At 43.7% G+C, this 24,495-nt stretch overlaps 2 protein-coding genes across 7 annotated transcripts in view; one reads left to right on the top strand and one right to left on the bottom strand.

The window, feature by feature from the left end:
* The window catches only part of ADAM22 (ADAM metallopeptidase domain 22), a 148,235-nt gene that overhangs the window by 72,873 nt on the left and 50,867 nt on the right, over nt 1–24,495 (bottom strand). For all 6 annotated transcript variants that reach the window (XM_085892382.1, XM_085892381.1, XM_085892379.1 and 3 more), the window contains exons 8-10: nt 12,469–12,542; nt 12,073–12,147; nt 6,673–6,744 (exon numbers count right to left, since the gene is read on the bottom strand). In XM_085892382.1, the coding sequence (XP_085748508.1) occupies nt 6,673–6,744; nt 12,073–12,147; nt 12,469–12,542 (221 nt within the window). The remainder of the gene's footprint in view (nt 1–6,672; nt 6,745–12,072; nt 12,148–12,468; nt 12,543–24,495) is intronic.
* On the top strand, nt 9,237–11,267 carry LOC147021936 (uncharacterized). Its single transcript, XM_085892385.1, is given in 2 exon segments — nt 9,237–9,365; nt 9,367–11,267. Coding segments are annotated over 2 exon segments (1,587 nt in total). The 5' UTR covers nt 9,237–9,275; the 3' UTR covers nt 10,864–11,267.

The following is a 24,495-nucleotide window of genomic DNA, read 5'->3' on the forward strand; positions in this document are numbered from 1 at the left end:
AAACCCTTCCCAGAGTTCCTCAACAACGATAAAGACGTTCACACATCGTCCACACATTAGAATCCCAATGCTCCACACCCCCTCAGCTACTGGACCGGTTCCATCACTTATTGGCGAATCATCAGCGATAGCATAGACAGCAATGCATACCAACGAGGCTCCCAAGCATGCACCACATGCAAATGTCAAAAGCAGTCAATAAATTAATTAATAAAGACCCACCCACATCTCTCACCTGTGAATGGAGGGAGTGTGGGAGGGGTCAATCATTTATATAATCCGAGCCACCTCGGTGTCGTCGATTCGATGAGAGCCGATTGGCTATTCCATCCATTCACAAGCGAGAGATGTGGGTGGGCCTTTCTTTCTTTATTTATATATTGACTGCTTTTAAGTTTACACGTGGTACATGCTTGGGAGCCTCGTTGGTATGCATTGCTGTCTACGCTTTCGCTGATGATTCGCCAATAAGTGATGAAACCGGTCCGGTAGCTGTGAGGGTGTGGAGCATTGGGATTCTAATGTGTGTACTATGTGTGAACGTCTTTATAGTTGTTGAGAAACTCTGGGAAGAGTTCGAAACAGCATAGCACTTACCTTGTGTAAGTCTTCTTGGGTTGCTTTACACAGCTTCTTCGGCTCGAGGAGTGTGGGAGGGGTCAATTATATATATATATATATATATATATATATATATATATATATATATATATAATATACATGTTGTGTATACAAACTAGTGTGTAGTTGTGTAGATTAGTGCTATGGATTTTTGTCTGTCAAATCAAGTTGGTCCAGAGACTCACCACCTTAGACAATTTTTCCTTGCTCTGACAAACCTATATCATCTGAATTCACCACTAACTTATTGAAAGGCAATCCAGCAATTAACAATCACAATGAAGGTGGCAAAGATGCATTTTTTTTAATCCCCACTTGTATAGTATGCATTTTTATCCCCATTGCCATAACACATGCTGGCATGGTGGCTGTCAATGTCTGAGTGAGAGCATCCCTTAACTGTCGCAACACCACATTCTCATGCATCACTGTTTTTGTTTAGGATTTATAAATAGTAACGGTTTGGGGATACAATTAGGCTTTAGGTTTAGGAATACAATTAGAGTTCAGGAATAGGGATACAATTAGAGTTCAGGAATAGGGACACAATTCGGGTTAGGGTTAGGTCCTCGGACTCTCGGTATACATTAGGTTTAGGGTTTACTGATAAGGTTTCGGTTAAGGTTTAGAGAGACATTTGGAGTACCAGTTTGGGTTCGGGATAAAATTCAGTTGAAGGTTTGGGATACAATTAGAGTTAAGGTTTGGGCTTTTTCAAGTGCTTGTATCAACAAGGAGAATGAAGACTTTATATCATGGTCTTTAGTGTATGCGAGTGATTGGGCCACAAGATTTTCGGGGTCATCGCTTGGTTTGTATCACATTGCAAAAATTATTTTTTATGATGGACTAGCAATAAATCAATTTATCAAAAAGCCCTTTATATTTCAAAGCAAAATCTCAAAGAGCTTTACAAAGAGGTAAGAAAAGATTTTTTTTTTTAAAAAAGAAAAGTAAAAGCAACTGTAAAACAGATGAGATTGATGAGGCTGCGTGGATTATAAAGGCAGAGAGTTCCACCACGAAGGAGGATATCTGAAGGAAGATCGATCATCAAAAGTCTTAATCATGACATGAGGAACTACCAGAACATTCCCGTCGTTAACCATATATGTTACAACAACATTGTAAAATGTTGGCACATTGAGAGCTGGCCAGACTAATCTTCGAAGGCATCATATTGAAGTTTGTGTTTCTAAAAACTCGCCTGGAGTTTTCTGAAAATGTGCTAAATGAAGCTTTCAAAGATGACATGGTGTGCTACGTATGGAGTTCAAACATGCAATGCTATCATGAATGCACGACTGCACTGTCTAGATTCAGTGAAGATCAACTGATTGGAGGCAATAAAGACAAAGGCAATAAAACATTGCTGACTAATTGGATCAATTCACTAAAAATCAGTCTACTCTAGCGATTTCAACTCGAATTAACTTCACTACATCAGTGACACCATTTTGTCTGCTACATAATTAGTGTTACACACAAGCTGCTACAATATTGTTGCGTAACAGGAGTATATTTGTTAGACTATAACAGGGGCATACAATATTGTTGTGCAACAGGAGGTTATGGGGGTAACAGCAGTAAGATGGACAAGTTATGGCATTAATAAACATCCAGCATAAGTGCATGGTTTCTGAGGAAAATTATAGGACATGTGTCAAAATACAGTATGTTCAGAGCCAATCAACATGCCCCCTCCCTTCCATAATGCATCTGAAGGCCTCTCACCATTTCTTCCCCATTAATCCTTTAAATCATTCCCTTCGTAATCTGTCGATAGGTTTACTTTGTAAACAGTTCTGTTGAGGAGGGTGTACAGATATGGATACAGGAGAATGGTACCATCCCAGCCTCGGTTGGATATTGGAAAGCTCAAGGATGAGAGGGTAGCTGAGGAGTTTGTGAACAGGTTGAGTGGAAATTTATGTGGGTGGGGGGGGGGGTTGGGGAGACGCATGCTCACGCTGTTCTGACGCGCTGTCCTTGATGCGTTGTTCTGGCACAAGCTCCCATACCTGACCTACCTGTTGGTGGGGGGGGGGGAGGGGGTCTGAGTGCTTTGGGGAATCCTGAAGAGTTGACGAGTGCCTTTAAGACCACCATCCTTGATGTTGCCGGTGGATGTCTTGGAACTCACCACAGGGCGAACAGAATTTTGTTTCTCAAGGGACACTGGATACCATTGACCAGAGTCGAGGGCCAGGCTTAACGGCAGAGCTGAGCTGTTCATAGAGCTGAGGCGTAAAACTGTATATGCACTTAGGGTGGACAAGGAGGCCTATGTGCGAGGAATCTGTGAAGGGTTAGAGTAGTGTTTCTCAACCGGGGTTCCGCGAGAAACAGTAATAAATAGACCAATTTATTTTTGAGTAGTTTTTGTTTGATTTAATATTCGTAATTTTACTATACACATACGGCATATTGTTGGAAACTCCTTGGTTATTATAATAGAGGCTTCAACCTCATATATTATTTACAATTATAACAGCCATAGGGAATGTATTTAACAATGTCTATATGGCGCCAGTGTGAAACTGCCCTCACTGGTTAGTGGACGTCCTGTACGCGGCGGATTCGTGTATCATTGAGTGACTGACTCAAGTCCGGGACGCATGCACGGTGTCCATCTATCTTCTCTGTGATTCCTAGCGTGAAGTCTCGCTCTCTCTCAAGGTTAGTTCTTCTGTTTACCTTTATTGCTTCAGCTTTATTTGTTTAAGTTTTGTTTATCAAGTTACATGAGGTGTGTTTTTTAATTGTCAAACAGACTCAGGGTTGACAAACACTTTCAAAAATGACTTTTTAATTGACCAAGAGGCACAACCCAATTACAAAGTAAGCAGATTGGCCCAATTCAATCAGATTTTTTAGTGGTTTGAAACATGTGTTCGAACAGTGAATCGCGGAAACTTGCGAGAAACGACCTCGTTATCTATATTGGCTGTTTATGTATATTTTTTGTGTGTGTGTTTACAGATTTTTTTTTGTGAATTAAAACCTCGGTGTGAGGTCTCATAAAAACGAGCAGTACATTTTTTTTTTCATTGCCAATAAATTTGACAAAAAGGCGTTCATTTTTTCCTTAAACCAGGTAGCCCCCAAAAAAATATTATATTTACCACGTGAACTACGATAAAAATATAAAAGAGCTAGATATTAATAATGGTATATAATAATTTTTATGCAGGGGCTCCCTGAGACATGAAAACTATTTCAAGGGTTCCACAAGGGTAAAAAAGGTTGAGAAACCCTGGGTTGGAGCATCACCTGTGGTCAGGTAATTATTGGCCTCCTTACAGGGGAATCTGTGCATTGTGTTCCTGCAAGCCCTTCCCTTGGTGTACTGCAGTTGGAGCAGAGGGTGTTGGGTTCTTGACAGAGGAGTCCAAAGTGAATGCCCGCTGGGCCGGTTACTTTGAGCGGCTGTGCCAGGCTGATGCACCAACTGTTGAGTTGGATGTCACGGGTGTTACGATCCCTATTGTTGACCCTCCAATCAACTGTGATCCACCTTCGTTTGTGGAAGCAGAGGCTGTGGTGAACCGGTTGAAATGAGGTACAGCTCCTTGGATGTGTGGCATTCATGCTGAACTTCACAAGGCTCGTGGAAATGCTGTACTCATGCCATTGCATGCAGTTCTGTGCTCTGCCTGGAACACAGGCATCATCCCAACTGACTGGAAGAGGGGCCTTGTTGTCCCTCTCTGGAAAGGGAAGGGTAATCACCAGGACTGCAACAACTACTGAGGGTTGACACTGCTCTCAGTGCTGAGCAAGGTCATTATTCGGATAATTCTTAATACCGTTCACCAGCATCTGCTTGAGCACCAGTGTCCAGAGCAGTTAGGCTTTACACCAAGGAGGTCAACGATTCATCATATCCTTGCCCTTCGGGTCCTCACCAAACGCAGACGAGGGTTTCGGCAGGGGCTGCTTGCAGCCAATGTTGATCTCTGTAAAGCGTTTGATTCAGTGAATCGGGCCGATGCCCTCTGGAGGATTCTTGTTCTCTTTGGGGTGCCACCAAAACAGACCAATCTAATGTCTGAACTGTACTCTGGTACTGAGAGTGCTGTGAGATGTGGTGATACCATCTCTGACTTATTTCCAGTTGTAACTGAAGTTAGTCAGGGGTGTGTACTGGCCCCACACTTTTCAGAACTTTTATGGTCTGGATTCTGGGGAGGAGGTCAGAGAGATCAAGCTGCGGTGCATCGTTTGGGAATGTCAAGATCTCTGACCTTGATTTCGCAGATGATGCAGTCATCTTTGAGGAGACTGCAGATATCTTTTGAGGGCCCTCGAAGTCCTGAATGAGGAGTCAGAGCCACTGGAATTATGGGTTTCCTGGGTAAAAACGAAGATCCAGGGTTTCAATGACATCTTGGATGTTGCTATTTTGTCTGTACCTGTTTGTGGTATGGATGTTGAGGTCACAGAGAGATTCACTTACCTTGGCAATGATATTCATGTCTCTACTGGCTGTGAGCCAGAGGTCAATAGATGTCTGGGTCGGGCCTGGGGAATCATGGATTCACGGAATCATGGGGTGTGGCGCTGCCGGTACCTGTGCGGGAGGACAAAAGTCTGAGTCTTCAGGTCCTTTCAGTCTTGCTCTACGGATGACACTTGGACTCTGACCGGGGATCTGAGATGGAGACTTAATTCCTTTGGTACCAGGTCTCTTCGGAGAATCCTTGGCTATCGCTGGCTGGACTTTGTGTCCAACGAGCGGTTGCTGAGGGAGACTCAAATGAGCTTTGTTACCTGCATAGCCCGTGAGCGTCAACTGTGGCTGTATGGACAAGTGGCTCATTTTCATGATACTGATCCTGCTCACCAGATTCCCTCAGTGAAGGAGCCTTGTGAGTGGAGGAGGCCAACGGGCCAACCACGTGCCTCGTTGCAGCAGGTTGATCAGCATCTCAAGGAGATGGGGATGGGCTAGGCATCTGCCTGGGGGATGGCCAGATGGAGGCCCTTGGAGTACCGGCGGAAAGTGGACACAGCGACGCGCTGCTCCGGCACATGCTCCCATACCTGACCTGATCTGGTGTGCAGTTTGAGTTTGAAACAATGATTAACGTTATCATGGGCATCATAATTGGTCTGAAAAGCCCTCGTTAGGGGTTTTTAAAACACCGGTTCGCTCCGTCATTGCTCTGCCCCCCATCCTTTAGAATGGTGAACAAGCTGTAAGCAACAAATCTCGTTCGAGCTTCTGTATGTCGGAAACTGAAGTTGAAATCTGTTCAGCTTTCTCAGCAGATGGCATACGGCCTCTGACGACCATTCCCCGCAAAATTGGTGACTGTCCAGGTGGAATATTTGACATGTTCACTCATGTTCCACCGGTACAATATCATGGCTTGTGAGGATGCTAATGTGGTCATCAAACTGCAACAACTGCCTTTCACATTTGCACGTTGAAGATATGCCCCACCATTAAAAGTATCTGTTTTTGCAGAATTGAACAGCACAACATTTTATTATCTTTTGCAATTTTAATTGATGTCAAAGTCACTTCCGCTAAAAGAGCGAAAGACTGGCACTTGTGATTGAAGTCTGCTCGCAGAATGATAAAAATGCTGATGAGAGCTTTGTAAAATTATGCAATTACACTTAATACAAGTTAAATGATTTCATCGTTACATAGACTCATCGATTTTGATAAATACAAAAAATAGAAAATCGTGGTACCTGCCCTCGAGCCACACAAAAACAGCACTGATTTTTACTTTTATCTTGCTTAGGTCTGGAAAGCAGCAGTTTGATTCCTCATACAGCACATTCCTTCACGAACCCTCTCCCCTTTTCCTCTTTCCTCCAAACTTTGATTATATTTAAACCCTGCTATTTTTACACATGTAATATGCAGAGAACTCATTATGCTACAAATTTTGAGCTCGATTCAGTCTGCCTTTAACTGCTGCTTGTAAAGAATCAGGTTGTTTAACTTCTTCCTCATAACAAGACCTGTGGATCTCCAAGTGAAGTTACTGCTGCAAGTAACAGCAACATGAAAGCCTTGAGGTAAAGACTCACCGCATCGACGAGGTTGACCATGAATTTTGCGTCGTTTGTTGTAAGGCCCAGTGAAAGATGACGTTTCTTGTACTGCAGGCATGGAAAAAATCAAATAAAAGTTAACTTGGAAGAAATAAAATAAAATTGGAAGAACAATATTCTATTCCACCATGATTCACAAACAGCTATGCAGTGGAGCAAATAAGTGTGATTTTTTTGGCAGAATTGTTCAAATGGTGATACAAGCATGAAATTTGGTACGAACGTTCCTTCAGGGCCACTCTGCAAGAAATAAGTGGGAGCCACGTTGATTTTCAACATGGCGGCCATTTTTTCCAAGATGGCCGCCAGGGTATGACAAAAACAACTTTAAACCATAACAAGTCTGGAGACGGCGATGGTTCACGAGCAATGTACATAGTTCGCCTTTTTATCTTGCCAAAACGAAGTTTTTGCAAGATATGTTAGTCAGCTTGTATGTTTTTTTTTGTTTGTTTGTAATCACGGATAAAAAATTCTGCAGAGCACAGTTATCATTGGAAATTTTTGTAACTTCGCATCTCAGAGGCCTATAGAGGTCCCTTTCAGTGCACAAAATTTTGAAGGTCAAGGTCAAAGGTCAAGGTCACTGTTGCAAATCAGGGGAGTCGACGAAACCCTTATTTTTTGAGTAATTTTGATCGGATCGTCTTCAAACTTCATGGGAATATAGTTCATGGTCTGGCGCTCAGCTGATTAATTTTTGGTGGCGATTGGCCTTGACCTTCATGGTTAGCGCCTGAGGTCAAACATATTTGACCTCAAGTTTTAGGAACCATATCGTGTAGTACCTCAAATTGAACACCTCGATGAGTGCTTTCTAGATATGTCAAGCTTGAGACATTATGACGTCATTTGGTGACGTTATGAGGCAAACGCATACTTTTCATGGTTACTCTGTGGAACAATTCTCATCGGAATCTCTCGTAGGCAGATATTCCTCAAGGAGTCGCTCCTGGTGGATAGCAGCTCTGTTCACCTCAGTGTGACCTTAAAGAAGTCACACGTGGTCACCTTTTGGCAAGATACGGATCACCCTGCGGGTGACATTGTTTTTTTTTTTATTTTTTTGACCTTTGAGGGTACGCCATGGGCAAACTGGCGGGAATCGGGAAAAACGTAAATGATGAAAATTGTAGTACTCGAAGAGCACTACTTGCATACCAACTTTCATTTGAAACAGTTGAAAACCCTCGGAGCTTGATGCCCAATTTGTTGATTTTTTGACATTTTCTAAGTTTGTGACATTGTGACCTTGACCTTGGGACAAAAATGAAAAATCGAGCTCTGTGGGGCTATGCAGGTGCCATTGGGCTAACCAAATACTGAAACCCCTGCCAGATTTGACAAACCCCCTTAGAGAAGATGTAACTTGAAACCGGCTACCCCCTAAAAACACGTTTTTGGGGCGTGGCTCTACCCATAATGGGCGTAGCATGCCCATTCTCCGGAAAACACAACTATATCATGATACAAGCCTTGCACCCTAATTTTATCAAGATCGGATCAAAACCCACGGAGCTATGCTTGGGACAGACAGACAGACACACACCCATAACGAATATCGTGGTCACTTACTGACTCGTGAACCAAAAATCGCCAGAGATGTCGGATTTATTTCATCTTGATGTCGACTTATAGGTTTTTATCCTTGCTAGAGCTGATTCTTGAGTGTATTGATCGATTTCATGAACCAATAAATCAATTTTAGGACTTACGTAACAATAAAGAAGTCAAATGACAACTATTGTGCAGGCTTCGAAAGAAAGTAAATTGGTTCTCATCGCATTATAGATGGGGATGGTTAGAATTGTTGGAGATCTTGAACAGAGCTTGTATTTTAATTGCTCAAAATAGTTATTGCCCCTCCAAAGGACTGCTAATGCTGGGGTGGCAAAGAGGATGAGCTCTCTTTGCCTACGAAGTGCCCCAAATGGCAAGCGAAACAAAGCCTCTGGCAGTCAAGCTCCAACACGAGATGCTTCTCGTGGTGGGGGTGTTTCCACAAATAGTGGTGGTGCGAAATAAGAATCTCTGGTGCCTGAAAACCAGACAGCTCTGGGCAGATGAAGCACATTAGGAGATGGAAAACTCCGAAATAAAACCACTTGCGACCGAAATGCTGCCACAAGGATCTATAGGACCCTGACACATTGTAACCATAAATGGTGGTGGACACCAGCCAATATCGACGAAACACAAAAAAGAGAGTGTATGTCATGTACTACCAGGGCACACTGGTGGCATACACTGCTGTGCAACTCAGCATGGGGTTCAATGTCGGCTAAACCGTGGGTTTAGTATTGCAAATGCTATCTAATGAACCCCTCAGGTGTTAGATAGCCGCACCTGAACCGACAGGATGTGCCAGTGCGGGAGAGCCAAGCCAAGGATAACGGGGGTTTTACATGTAGTTATCTGGATGGTGTACAGATCGCATGGGATTTAAATGGCATTGGATGAACGATCAGGCTAGGTGTAGGGCAAACGCATGAACCTAGCTGTATCCCATACATCAAAGTGCACGAAGGAAAGGTGGTAAAAGGATAAACCCTCGACCTTGCCATTGCTAGTCACAAATTATGGATACTCAAGCAAAATCAAAACCACAAACAAACTGGAGGAAATGTTGCCTCTGTCAGAAGGACACAGAGGAAAAGTTAATGTCACCACTAAGTATCATTCCAAAGGGAACGGGACTATGCTGGTTATACCAACATTGCAAACAATGTGCCATTGTTTCATGCCATCAATGATATGCCGATTCCACTTAATCCAGCCAGAAAAGATGAAGGTGATTTCATTGAAGACACACTGGTGCGAAACAGAGCAAAATATCACCAAAGCTGTAGATTGTTGTTCAATAACACAAAGCTAAAAAGGACACAGAAGAGAGTGACTGCAAGTAATTCTACATGCAGAGAAGAAAACTGCAGTAAGAGGCAAAGAACATCAGATCCAACAAAACCTTCATCAGTATGCTTTTTGTGTGAAGAAGAGGCTGAAACATCAACTGTACGACAAGCAATGACAATGCATTTGAATGAAAGACTCAATGAGTGTGCCAGGACTCTGAATGATGGAAAGCTCCTCGCAAAGCTCAGTGCCAGCGATGATATTGTGCTGGAGTTGAAATATCATCCTGCTTGCCTGGTAGCTGTATACAATCGAGAACGAGCCCATCATAATTTGATTAGGCAAGAACAGAGCTGCAAAAAGCCAGGTAAAGAATTATACCCCATTGCTTTTTCAGAACTTATCATCTACATCACTGACACCAGAACTGCCACCGAGGGAACAGATCCATTTATATTTAGGCTGGCAGATTTAGCTTCACTGTACAAGCAGAGATCAGAGCAACTCGGTGTGGACTCTCCTGATGTCAACTCAACAAGGTTAAAGGAACAGTTACTCTCGCGTATTCCCGAGCTTGAAGCGCATCAGAAAGGACGCGATGTCCTGATAGCATTCAAAAATAACATAGGCTCAGTTCTCGCTGATGCTAGTAAATATGGTGAAGCTATTCACTTAGCTAAAGCTGCTGATATCATACGTAAAGAGATGCTTAATCACAAGACAAAATTCAACGATCAGTTCGAGGAAGGATTTGGTGAAGAATCAATTCCTCCATCACTTCTACAGTTTGTGTGTAATATCGAACATGGTGTTGATATTAAGTCACATCTGAAACATGGTGTAGTAAAATCAGACTTAGCTATTGCACAACTGTTGCAGTACAACTGCTACACAAAGTATAGAGAAGGATCAGCAATCCACCGGCATTCTAAATACCGTGAGACACCATTTGCTATATACATTGGGATGATAGCGTTTGCCAAGACGAGAAAACGACAACTTATTGACAACCTTCATGAGAATGGAATCAGCATTTCGTATGACAGGGTATTAGAAATATCTGCCCAGTTAGGCAAATCTGTTGTAAACCAGAATGTAGAAGAAAGAGTTGTGCCTCCACCAGTTCTATGTAAGCAAATTTTCACCACCTCTGCTATGGACAATATTGATCACAATCCAACAGCAACCACAGCTGGTACATCCTTTCATGGTACAAGCATTTCAATGTTCCAGCATCCAAGTTCGGATAACAGAGGAGAAGTACGTGCCCCGCCCAAAGTTGTGGACAGCAGGGCAGACATGGAATGTATGTGATGAAGCATCAGTAATCTTCACGAAACTCAGTCAGTGCCCATCAAAGATTGAGGAATCTGATCTAGAAATCCTGGAGAAATTTGTGGTCCTGATGTATGACAGATCAAGTTCAGTTGCGTCAGTGAATGAGGCACGGCTTGCTCTCTTTGCATGAAAGCAGAGGTCATATGATCTAATTCCACCAACACAAGGAGCACTCACGGAACATGCCAAGTGAGCTGCATATCAAGCAGGACACATTTGGAGCCAGGCAATAGTCCGCCAGCCAGAAGCTCAGTGTCCGTCCGAGTGGGGTTGGTTCAAAGAAGAGGACTCGTGGAAGGTGTTCTGGACTGCCCTTGCTCCCATAGCTAAAAGCTGCCAGGAGTTAACGAAATGTGGATGCAAGACACAATGTAGTGGAAGGTGCAAATGCTATCGTTATGGACCAAGTTGTACCCCACTATGCAGTTGTTCTTATCAGACCTAATCAGAACAATGAACATTGCAGGGCAGAAAAACATGGTGGCCATCTTGGAAAATGGCCACCATATTGAATTTTAAGTGGCTCACAGTTGTATCTCATAGTAAACTAAAATATATATATTTCTGCCAAATTTCATGCTTGTATCACTCTTTGAACGATTGTTATTGTTATCTGTTCTTATTTTGGGTGGTCGTCTGGTGGCCATCTTGGAAAATGGCAGCAATGTTGGAATTTCAAGTGGCTAGCACTTTTTTTCTCATAAAGTGACATAAAATAAATATTCCTGCCAAGTTTCATGCTTGTATCATCATTTGAACGATTGATCTTGTTATCTGCTCCACTAATGGTAACAGTGGCAGTTTTGGCCTGAAGGAATTTACAAAAGATGGCATGCACCAAATATTCCACCATTAAAAGCAAATCCTGGCAGAAAGAACCGAGCAGGCAGATGGAGTGAAAAAAATTATGTCACTCCTCTCTGTGCATGTGCGATCACGACAAATTCAGAGTCAAAGTACTGCTCTAATGGCAGGTTCGTGTTCAAAATATACCATTCAATTGAAATCAAGTTGTTCCTTGATCATAAACTGATGCTTGTAGACGGATGGACAGACAGAAAGAAGTGAACCTCTTGCTCAACCCCATTTTTCGATTCGCGTGCACGGGGTAATAAATAATTTTATGTGTACATCATGGCAAGTCACGACAATTTAAATCACAAGTTTTGCTCTTTTTCATCTTACCATGACATGATCATTGATGATCATCAATTCAATGTATTTAGTCTCTGACTCCACGTCCCTGCGTAACCTTCGAAGCTGCGAAAAGGATCAGCGCATCCTTGATAAAGCACATGCGAGAAAACGCTACAACAACTCATTATCAGGGTTTATATAGCAAATGTAATGTTGGTGAGCTGAGATTTGACTTCACCCCCCAACCCCCTTTCATAAAAATGGTGGAATTTTTCCCCCTTAATTCTTTCCCCACCCTCCTTTCCTTTTCTTCCCTCCCCTCTATTCCTTCCTTTTCTCCAAACATTCCCCCTTTCTACCAAATGCCCCAATTACTTCCCTCCTCTCTCTACGAGTACTGAAACAAATATATGTGACGTTACAGTATCACAGGAGGATTGTTACCAACTGAGGTGCTTGAAGTTGTAAAGGATATGTTCCACTTCCAGCTTTAATCCATGCTTGTTTTGGAGAAGACACTACAAGACGAAAATCACAAAATCACGTTAAATATTACAGAAATGAGGTATGTTGGTACATAAGGCATAAAATACGTGCAGGAATTGCATATACTGTAATTATAAATGGGGTGCACATGCCTATAATGGATACAAAAGGGAGTTTCAAGAATGAAAGCTTACATGAAAGACATGAGGGTATGCCCCAAACATCTTGACATTGAATGACAAAAATGAAAAAGTCAGCTTGAAAGATGAGATATGCAGGGAAATGCTACTGGCATCCATTCTGAGTGCAAGTTCCAGTCTTGAGTCATTATCTTGGGTGAAGAAAAGGTCATGCTCTATGGGGATTGGGTTTGTCAGTTGTGCAGCGAATGCATAAATATGGAGCATTCCAAACATTCTACAAAGGAGATTACTCACAACAAACAAAAAGGCATAGCGAGGTATATATGGTACGCATAATACACGACAAGCCTGGTGTTGGCTTAACAGTTTAGCTGACTTAAGATCTTAGGGTTTTGAGTTTGAGCCCCTATTGTGCCGTTACATAACACCAGGTGGGTTGACTCAGCCTGTCATTCTTGTGAGGTCGGCAAAATAAGTAGCAGCTTACTGGAACCAGGGGGCACTGCATGAGTGGCACAGCCACGCTTCCAGCAATGATGCAACTTGCAGCCACAGGTTGCATACGAAATGATGACAATACAATATATATATATATATATATATATATATATATATATATATATATATATATATATATATATATATATATATATATATATATATATATATATATATATATATAGTTTTGGTGTCAAGATTCGAACCAGGATCTGAATCCCACTCCTGAGAGTAGTGTTATGGTCATGGGTCTTCAAAGACCATCATGTCACTGGCAGGTTAGAGTCATAAAGTCCCCACATCCTCTGGTTAATTTGCCACAAACCGGTGTCTAAAAATACAGGACCATGGCGTATCAGCCTGACAAGATTGGCCAAGCGAGCATGTCAAGCGATTCCTTTTTACAAGTGCTTTATCGCAAACCTCAAATTTACCATCTCATGTATTATTATGGCAATTCACTTTGCACTAGGGAGCCTGCCACCGATGAGCTCACACAAGTTCTCACTTAAGGATTTATTCCAACAATATGGTGTGAGGAACAAGAATAAGAAAAAGAAGAAGAGTAAGGAAATGAAGCGGCGAATGCAGACTGTCACAAATAAATAATAACAAAAGTACCCCCAACATGCCCTCAGGATCTTGACAGACTAAACTGATAACCTATTTATTTTGCTCAAGGGTGATGAAACAGAGAAAAGAGAAGAGTCAGAAAGAAGAGAAAACCTGCTCCTCACGCACTGCTCATGCACATGGAGTAAGTCGCAGTTCGGCTCATCCTCATGGCACAATTGTCTCCCCAGACGTGCTGGTCAAACAGCAGAATTTGAGAGACAAGCCATTCCACCCTCTCCCCCCTAACCCCTTTCCCTCAACAAACATTATCCTTTCTTTCCCTCCCTTCCTGCAAACATTTGCCCTTTCTACCAACTCTTTACAAAAAGCTCCAATTACTTCCCTTCCAAAATATACTTAACATTCAAATGTGACGTTACAGCACCACCACGCACCATAAAACCATGCAGGATGAGCTGGGAACAATGGCAGAGCGGGCAGGAAACAACTAGGTGACAAGATGCAGGCAAGCAGGAAAGAACCACAAATAAAAAGAGTGCCACTTCAAGCCAGCACAGTGTGCTGGTATATATGGAGTCCCTGAGGGCATGTAGGATAATATGATATATTTTTATATACATATATAAAATATGTGTATATATATATATATATATATATATATATATATATATATATATATATATTGTGGAGGGCCTGGGACCGGTGGCGAGAACGACCACTAGGTGGGGGAGGTTACGTCGTCTCCCACCGGCCTCCCCGGAATTGTTGGCCGTCGCTCCGGATAATTCCGTGAGGCGGCGGGTCGCTTAACCGAACGTGGCCGCCAAAATTCTCAACCGCTTAGCGTAGGGTCTTTTTGTCTAGAACCAATTTACCTAATTAACTACGCGATTTTGACTACCGGGGAACCACGCCCTCGGCACGTCTTGCTCGAACCGGGTCTCTCTACCAACTGCGGTAGAGTTCCAACTACCGACGACAAACTCCGGTTCGGGTGCAGTCGAGCGGAACTGCCAAAGCCGTGCCGGCTCGGATGAACCGATTATTGGGCATAAAGACCTGGCTAAAACTCAGATCCGAACCATGCTGGACCAATGAAAGAAAGGACGGAAATGAACTGGGAACATTTCTAATAATGATAATTTATTTACAATAAAGAAGACACAGAGCAAGACTTATTGCAGAATATACAAGCAAGAATTTACAATGTTCAAAAACACTTATACAGTTTCTACTTACAAGACGGGCCCACACACTCAGATGATTTATTAAAAGACCCCCACAGCCAGAGAGGGAGAGACGAGCTGGGGGTCGCAGTCCGCTTGGGTACCTGCACGTTGAAGGGAGGGTGCTCCACGGTGCGGCACCGGCTAATGGTCGTGTGGCTCGGCCCAGTCTCACGCGTGGGGGTCGTGCCGATGGAGGAACCCGAGCGGAGCAGTCAGAGTCCCAGAGCAGAGATCAGGGTCGCGGACGGGACCCAGGAAAACTCCAACGAATGCCAGCCAAATGCAGAACTCCACTTGAACGCCCCAGACTCCAGCTCAAACCGCACGACGCACATCAACCAACTCAACTCCTCCAAAAACTCTTACTCTTGAGACTCCTCTCCACAGAACTCCTCTCGCACTGAGGATGGTGTCGTTTTTTTATGGACCTCCCCAAACGGGGCGGGGGCTCGGTGAAACAGACATCACCGTCCGCCCTGTTTGGACGGGGCTCCCATGGGTCCACCCTTTTCTGGGAGAGGCCTCAGACAGGCACCGGCGAGGCCTGCCCACTCCACGCATGTGGACTAGACAAGAAAGAATTGGAGCGTTTGGAGAAGCCGAATAGGAACTGCGGACTAGACGTTTTTGCCTCGTATGCTGTGGCCAGCGAGGTGAGGGTTGCAAGCGCTGGAAGGTACCGTGGTTGGTTGTTGGTTTGTTTGATGGTCTGTCGGATGATCGTTGGAGGGTTCGTTGGATAGTTTGTTGGATGGTTTGTTGGATGGTCGTTAGATGGTTTGTTGGATGGTCGTTAGATGTAATAACCTACCTAAAAGGACATCGCAACGCACACCTTTGATTCTCCCACTAGACAAAAGGAAGGGACCAGTCTCACATGTACTTAGCGGAATAACTGACTCTTGAGACATCTGTACGTTTGAATGCATATGGTTTCCAGATCCGTAACAATATACAGGCCGTCACACTGCATACGTTTCGACTTACTCGTCGATCACATCATGGTTTGGGTAGCAGACGGACGGTTGTTCTTTGTGGATTATGCGGTTTTATCTTCCGAGACCTATTCCGCAGCGATGCCCACCATAACAGTGAGGAGGCACGTCTGATGTACAAACGATGATGAAGTGGTCATCATCGGTTAGATATTTTTCGGTATGCCATCATGATTAGGGCAAACAAACCCGAAATCCGGATGGGTGGCTCCTTTTGACGTTTAACTGATGTATACCATATAATATTGGTCTGTTTGACAGAGTCACCGAGCCAAGGCCCCTGGGTTGGGTTGGAGGTGATGCTTTGGTGTATGACTGTGTCCAATGGAGATCAGGAGAGTGCTCATCACACTCCATATGTTTTGACATTATATATATATATATATATATATATATATATATATATATATATATATATATATATATATATATATATATATATATATATATATATATATATATATATATATATATATATATATATATTGTTGTGGTTACCAAATTCGCAAACCACCATTCAGGTCCCTTAGGTGAGGTATCTCGGTAAGTACATGTGTAGTTAGGTCCAAACCCGTTGTCTAGTGGGAATACATGTCATTTATGCGAGCTGCGACTCTTCAGGATAGCCGTTTTTCTTTCACTATCTTTATTTTGGACCAACCGCCATGATTACCACCACAACCACAACATCAACCACCAACCACAACGCCGCTTCACCACAACCGCCACGACCTTCACGTCACACCTCGCAACCGTAGCATCGCCACCGTTCTTGCCCCGCTGTGGGTACCGGTGTTGGACTCGTGCAGGGCGCACGTTGAACAGCGTGTACAAAATCACGGATTTTGTGCTTCAAAAACGGATCAAAAACGACACACGCCCACTTTTTGCCGTCCAATCGGTGAGCGAGGGGCGATTTGGCCCCGCCTCCAGAACGATCGATATATGCAAATTTGTGGATCAAAAAGCCTTCACGCCCACTTTTTCTCGGGCCAATGGGGAGCGAGGTGAAAGGTCAAAGGGAGGGGGTCAAAGGCGAAGCTACGGGGGGATAAAAGGACCGTGTTCGTCAGTCAGAGGGTGTGGAAGTCTGGAGCCCGAAGCCTGCAGTAGCTGGAGAAGCTGAAGAGAGTCGAACGAGGAGAGCCCAAAGAAGAGTCCAGGGTGGAGAGTCCAGAGGCGGAGAGGCGGCAGCGGCGAAGGCAGACGAGGGGGTGCTCGCGTCGGTGCCGGGAGCTGCACGCCCGAGGGAGGCCGGCAGCGCGACCTGGCCGAGGTGGAGACGCACACCAGGGATAATAAAGATCCTCTATACCCCGAGCATCAGCAACCCCCTCCTGTTTCCCCCCGCGCTGAGATAGTGCGACCAAGGGGGCCCCTTTTCCCACCCCCTGCCTGACACTGTCCGCGAGGCCCGCGGAGTGAGGCGCCATCGCCGCTCCGCGTCTCATCACCAGACGGGTAGGCGCGACCCGGTCTCGGCCTCAGGCCCGCCTCATCCTTGAGGGTATTTCTTTTCCTTGGTTTTGGGTATGTGTTGTCGGCGCCGTCTGTGAAGTAGAATTGTATAAGTGTTGCCGTGTGCTCGGTAGTCGGTATTAGCTCTGCACTGTGTTCTCACTTTTATGTTTGCTTTTTGTGTAAATGGAATTGTGTTTTCTTTTTTTTGTGTGCATTTGGTGGAATTGTATTTGTGTGCTTCCCGTGTGCCGCGAATAAATGTGCTTTATTGTTGAACTATTCTCCCGCTTCGCTTCGTCTTTTCCCCCATTGAACCCTCATCTTGCTTCACGTAAAGGGTTGGTAGTGGGCTGAGTACGCCCGATAATTAATCGAACCGTCGAGGTCGACGATAACACCGCTCGGTTATTCTGATAGTACGGAACGGGTCGCTTAAGTGGCCCGTGTCCGAAGTCGACCTGCGGCGAGGTGCGATCGCCCGGTCTACCCTCCGCGTGGGTACTTAGGTAGGTCGAATTTGGCGAGCAACCCTATCCCACGCGGGGGCTGATTGGCTCGATCGCGGTGAGACCGAAAGGTCCACCCGTGACTGGTTCCCGGCGTTAGTCCGAGAGGGTCACGACTGGATTGTCCGTCCGGTGGGCGACGTGCCGCGATTCGAGTTACGTGGCCGTCAGCACGCCGGCGGGCGCGAATACCGCAACAATATATATAGTTACGGATCTGGAAACCATTTGGATTCAATACAGATGTCTCAAAAGTCAGTTATGTCGTTAAGCATGTGTGTCGTGAGATCCCCTTCCTTTTGCCTAGTGGGAGAATCAAAGGTGTGCGTTGCGATTTCTTTTAGTTAGGTTGTTACATCTAACAAGCCATCTAACAACCATCCCATCTGCATGACCCCTCGGCCCATCATGATCCACCACCAACCAGCTGCCTTCTCGCACCCTGACGTGCCAAGGCAAGATCTCGCGGTTCTGGTTTCTCAGCTCCCACAAACGTTGCAACTCTTTCACGACGACCTTTTTGTAATGTTGATACTGTTACTCGTCAAGTATGAACCCGCGTGGAAGAGTGGCTGAGGTCTCCCGGCAGGGCCGTTGCAGCGTTGATACTGTTACTCGTCAAGTATGAACCCACGTGGAAAAGTGACTGGGGTTTCCCGGCAGGGGCCAAGGCCCCGCCCCGGAAGGGTGGGCCGTAGGACGCTGTCTAATCAAAGGCGGACAGCGAGGTGTGTTTCACCAAGGGCCCTTCCCCGTTGAGGGAGGTTGATAAATTCCCGAGCACTCTCTGAGAGCGGAATTTGGTGGGTTCTTGCTGTCACGAAAGGGTTACGAAGGTTGTCACGAGGGTTGAGCAGAAGGTCGTCGAAGCGGCGAACGTATCTCTGCTGACCCTCTACGAAGAAGAAAAGAGCGACCCTGACCCCCCTCCGTGGACCCCGGCCATTCACCACCTGAGCTCCGCCATGAACCACGAGTCCCACACGTGCAACTGGGGACCAAACCAATGACCTTTGTCAGTTGCCACGTCGTGGAGCACCCCTTCCTCCGACAGTCAGGTACCCAGCTTGACTCTGACCCCCAGCTCGTCTCTCTCCTCGGCTGCGAGGGTCCAATAAAGAACTCTGGGTTTATTTTCATTTGTGTGTGTCTGCGTGTGGGCCCGTCTTTTAAGTACAACTGAATAAGTGTTTTTGGATCATTGTAAATATTCCTTGCTGGCATATTCGCATTAAGTCTTGCCTTTGTCTTTTACTGTAAATAAAACTTGTAAGAAATGTTCCCAGTCCGTTTCCGTCCCTTCTTACATTGGTCCAGCATGGTTAGGATCTGAGTTTAGGTGGGGTTTTATCCCCGATAATCTGTTCATTCCAGCTGGCACAGCTTTGGCAGTTTACGCTCGACTGCACCCGAACCGGAGTTGGTACTCGGTAGTTGGAACTCTACCGCAGTCGGTAGAGTGACCCGGTTCGAGCAAGACATGCCGAGGCATGGTTTCCATGGTAGTCGAAATCGCGTAGTTAATTAGGTAAATTGGTTATAGACAAATAGACCCTACGCTACGCGGTTGAGATATTGGCGTCCACGGTCGGTTAAGTGACCGGCCGCGTCATGGAATTATTCAGAGTCTGGTGGGAGACGACGAACCTCCCCCACCTCGTGGTCGTTCTCGCCACCGACCCCCAACAAATATATATATATATATATATATATATATATATATATATATATATATATGTAATATATACAGTATACAGTACACACACACACACACACACACACACACACACACACACACACACACACACACACACACACACACACACACACAAACACGACCAAGAAGGAACACAAAGAAGTAAAGAGCAAAGATGGAGTAATCAGGAGGAACCTGGATAGGACTTGGGTTTCAGCTGATACTCCACAACCCTCAAACCCATCCACGAACAGCCAAATGAGCCTTGCAGAAAATTTTCTGCAATAATTCACTTCTTAGCAAGATAGATAATGAAGGAGAAAAATAATGAGTAAAAGAGATGAAAGAGAAGAAAAAGCAAGAATTCGAATGAATAAAGAGAATTGTGGAAATTACAAAGTGGTACAGGGTCTTTCAAAAAGATGGATAGAACTTTGACTTTCTGCCATTGCTTTGTTTTTTGAACCATATAGTTTTCCTTTTCAGGGTTTGATGGTGTCTTTATGATATTTGTTCCTGCCATTGACAGTGAAGCAGAAGAAAAAAGTGGTGGCTCGGTGGTATGAGACTAAATCATATGGAGACATCCACCAGAAAATATTGTTGTGGTTGTTGATGGCACTGTTCAAGTGGAAATGGGCTTCATCACTGAACCAGATCAGGTTGATCCAGTTTGGGTACCGCTCCATCGTGTCACTGAGCCATTCGCACATATGAAGTCTCCTTCTCATGTCATCTTGACTCAGTTTATGCGTAATAGAGATGCTGTATGGAAAAAGCTTCAGTTCCTTTGTGAGGATATACCAGACTGATGTTTGTTTGATGCCTAGCTCCCGGGAGCGCCGGCGGTGGGACTTTTTGGGACTGTCCACTGCAGAATCTCGCACGGCATCGATGTTGGCTTGGCTCTTGGTGACTGATGCTGGCCTGCCACTGTTGCCCTTGACTGGTTGTGCACTGTACCCTTGTGCTCAAAATATTTCACAATATGTTGAATGGCGCAATTTGTGGGTCTATCATGCGTTCTTAGATCGTATTCCCGGTAGAACCTCCGGCAGGTGTCTACATATGATTTAATCTCATACCACAGAGCCACCACTTTTGTCTTCTGCTTCACTGTCAATGGCATAGTTGAGCTTTGGAGCTAGAAATCCCAGAGAACAAATACCACGATAACACCACTAAACCCTGAAAAGGAAAACGGTATCGGTCAAAACAAAAATAAATGGCAGGAAGTCAAAGTTGTATAAATCTTTTTGAAACACCCTGTGTGAAAGGAACAAAGAACAAAGATGTCAGGAAGAACCCAAATATATAGATTTCAACAGGTACTCCCCAGGCTCAAACGCAGCAACATGTATAAGCTACCAGAAGTCCGTCAGTGGGGAAGCACAGTCCCACACAGCATCTGGATATGGTGCAAACATAACGAAGCATAAGAAAAAAGAAGGAACCCAAAGAAGTAAAGAGCAAAGCTATTATATATCTACCGCGCGCACACACACACACACACACACACACACACACACACACACACACACACACACACACACACACACACACGTTAAGCTTTCACATTGTAAGCAATAAGGAATGTGCTTCCCCATTGCCTCGAGAGGCTCATCTGCATTTGTTTTTTTCATTTATTTATATTTTCATTTACGGATGCTTTACAAAAGTTCTGTGATTTTTCCTGGTGTAAAACCTTTGATGTCCGTTGACATGCAAAATTTCAGCTTTCTACGTCAGCCGGAAGGTACCGAACTTTAATATCAGTAAGTCGGTGAGTCAGTGGTTAGAATGAGCTATATATATATATATATATATATATATATATATATATATATATATATATATATATATATATATATATATATATATATATATATATATATATATATATATATATATATATATATATATATATATATATATATATATCCTTTTCTTCTTCTTCTTGCTAACCATACAGTGGCCTGCAAAAGTATTCCCCCCCCCCTCCAAAGTTTTCACATTTTTATGCCACCTGAGCATATTTCATGATGCTTTCAAAGCAAGCTTAATATATAGTCTTTACAAACTACTACAAAGTGATAAAGCAAAAAAAAAAAATAATTGCAGATAAAATATGAATGTTTCATTATAGAAAACCAGATGATTCTCATTTGTATAAGTAATCAATCCCTTTGCCCAGTTAACCCTAAATCACTTCAGGAGCAAATAATTTGTTTGAAAGGTTACAAAATAAATGTAATCAGTTGTTTCACTTAAAAATCAAGCCCCTCCACTTATCTAAGGAGTTTGAAGGTGCAACTCACTTGGTTAACCAACAAGGCAAATATGAAGACCAAAGAGCTTTCCAAAGAAGTCAGACATAAAGTGGTGGAGAAGCATCGTTCAGGAGATTTCAGGAGATAAGAATATTTCAAAGTCACTCATTATCTCTTTGAGTACGGTGAAATCTGTCATTAAGAAGAGGAAAATGTATCATTCCACCCAGACTTGACCCAGATCAGGTCGTCCATCCAAACTCAGCAGCCGGGCAAACAGGAAACTGGTTCGGGATGTTATTGTAAATCCAACAATTACTTTTATTGGATTTTTGTTGCAACAATGATATCTGAGATTGGGGTCAGTGTTCATAAATCAAAAATATTCCGTTCCCTTCACAAAGCTGGCCAATATGGACAGGTGGCAAGAAAGAAGCCATTACTGAAAAAGAAGCATCTGAAAGCTCATATGGAGTTTGCAAAAAGAAATCTTAATGATACTGCAGGCATGTGGAGAAACGCCTTGTGGTTGGAGACAAAAATTGAACTTTTGATCTGAATTCAAAGCGTTACATCTGGCGCAAGCCTAACACTGCACATCACCCAGTCAACATGATCCCTATTGTCAAGCATGGTGGTGGCAGCATCGTGTTATGGGGCTGCTTTTCATCAGCAGGGACTGGGCAAGCTTGTTTGGATAGAAGGGACAATCCATCCATCCATTGGGACCATACTCTGTGCAGGGCATTGGTGCTGCCAAAGCAGTCTCCCTGGCTATTAGACACAATCCAGGATGGGTCACCACTCCACCACAGGATACCAGCAAGCTGGCTCTCATTTTGCTGACCTCGGAAGGATGACAGGCCGAGTAAACCCCACCTGGTATGAATTCAACAGCTGAGTGGGATTTGAACTCAGGACACTAGGATCCCAAGCCCACCACCCTAACCATTAAGCCAAAACCAGGCATGAAGGAACAATGGACGGTGTAAAGTACAGGAGAATCCTTGATGAAAACCTTCTCGAGTCAGCCATTAATCTGAAACTGGGGAGGAGATTCACACTTCAACAGGACAATGATCTGAAACACAAACCTCAGGCTACAATGGAGTGGCTGAATAAGAAGAAAATAAATATTCTTGAATGGCCCAGTCAAAGTTCTGACTTGAACGCAACTGAACATTTATGGCGACACTTGAAGACTGCAGTCCCTCGACGATCCCCATCAAACTTGGCAGAACTCCAGCAATTTTCATGTGACCAATGGGCAACGATTTCACAATCTCACTGTGCAAAGCTGGTAGAGACCAACCAAAAGGACTCATAGCAGTCATTGCATCAAAAAGTGCTTCCACCAAGTAATGATGGGGCTGAATACTTTTACAACCAATGAATTTTGATTTGTACATGTTTTTTTGCAGGTATTCCTGACATGTAACATCCTTCAACTATAACAATGTTTAGTTTGATCTCTTCAGTTACGAAAAAAAAAACAGTTCATTTGGAAAAATTGTTTCTACATAATTCGGAATCGTACTAAATTTGGCATTATTGGGAGAAGGTGAATACTTTGGCAGGCCACTATATATATATATATATATATATATATATATATATATATATATATATATATATATATATATATATATATATATATATATATATATATTACTTAATACTTATGTAATGAAAAAGAAAAAAGTTATAAATGGTCCCTTTTGGAGAGACGTAGTGAGAGTGTGAGATTTGTCAGGATCTGTAGAAAGTGAATAAGCTGCTGCTTGCCGGTCTGAGGGATGACAGATGATACGGCAGAGGGTGGAGTCATCAGCAAAGAGATAGGGAAGATTTTCCAGAGAGTTGGAGAGATCATTGATGAAAACCAGAAAAAGAAAAGGGGCCAGAATGCTGCCTTGAAGAACTCCAGCCTGGACAGGAAGAGGGGATGAAAGAACTTCATTTAGGGCCACATATGTTGACTGCAACAGGAGAGGAAGTCTGCGAGCCATGAGTGGAGATAGCCTTGGACACCATAGGAAGAGGGTTTGGTGAGCAGGGCGGGGTGCCAGACCATGTCAAAAGCACGCGACCTTGGTGGACAGGTTGGGTGTGCGACTATGACAAATCAATTCGATTTTGGTGAAGATCCGGATCCGGATCTGGAAACGAGAATTAGTTAATTTTCAGTGATTCTTCTCAATTGAGAGACAGGGCCAAAAACGATATGTAGCATGATATTTCAAAAATGTATTGGGCCCGATATGTTCTTGTAGATCAGGCATTGCGTGGTGGAGGTATGTGCTCTACCGAGTGCCCTTCTAGTTAAGGAAGTGCTCATGCAGAATATGGAAGGAATGGCCAGTGGACAACACAAATTGGCTCTTTTTGAAAGATACTGTGGGAACTGTATCATCGACAAACAAATATACTAAAGGATGGGACACCCCAGAGAAGAACAGTACATTTAGAGGAAACAAAAAACAAATTGGGCGACTTGACAATAAATCATAAATTAAATAACACAGTAAACAAAAGCAACACTAAAGGTGAGAAAATGATGGAGTAATCCTCATATATTTATAATGTAAAAGATGCCCACATCTATCATACA

This window comes from Eptatretus burgeri, chromosome 8 (assembly GCF_056783735.1).
Source record: "Eptatretus burgeri isolate ZD-2024b chromosome 8, Ebu_testis_v1, whole genome shotgun sequence".
In the NCBI taxonomy this organism is placed as follows: Eukaryota; Metazoa; Chordata; class Myxini; order Myxiniformes; family Myxinidae; genus Eptatretus; species Eptatretus burgeri.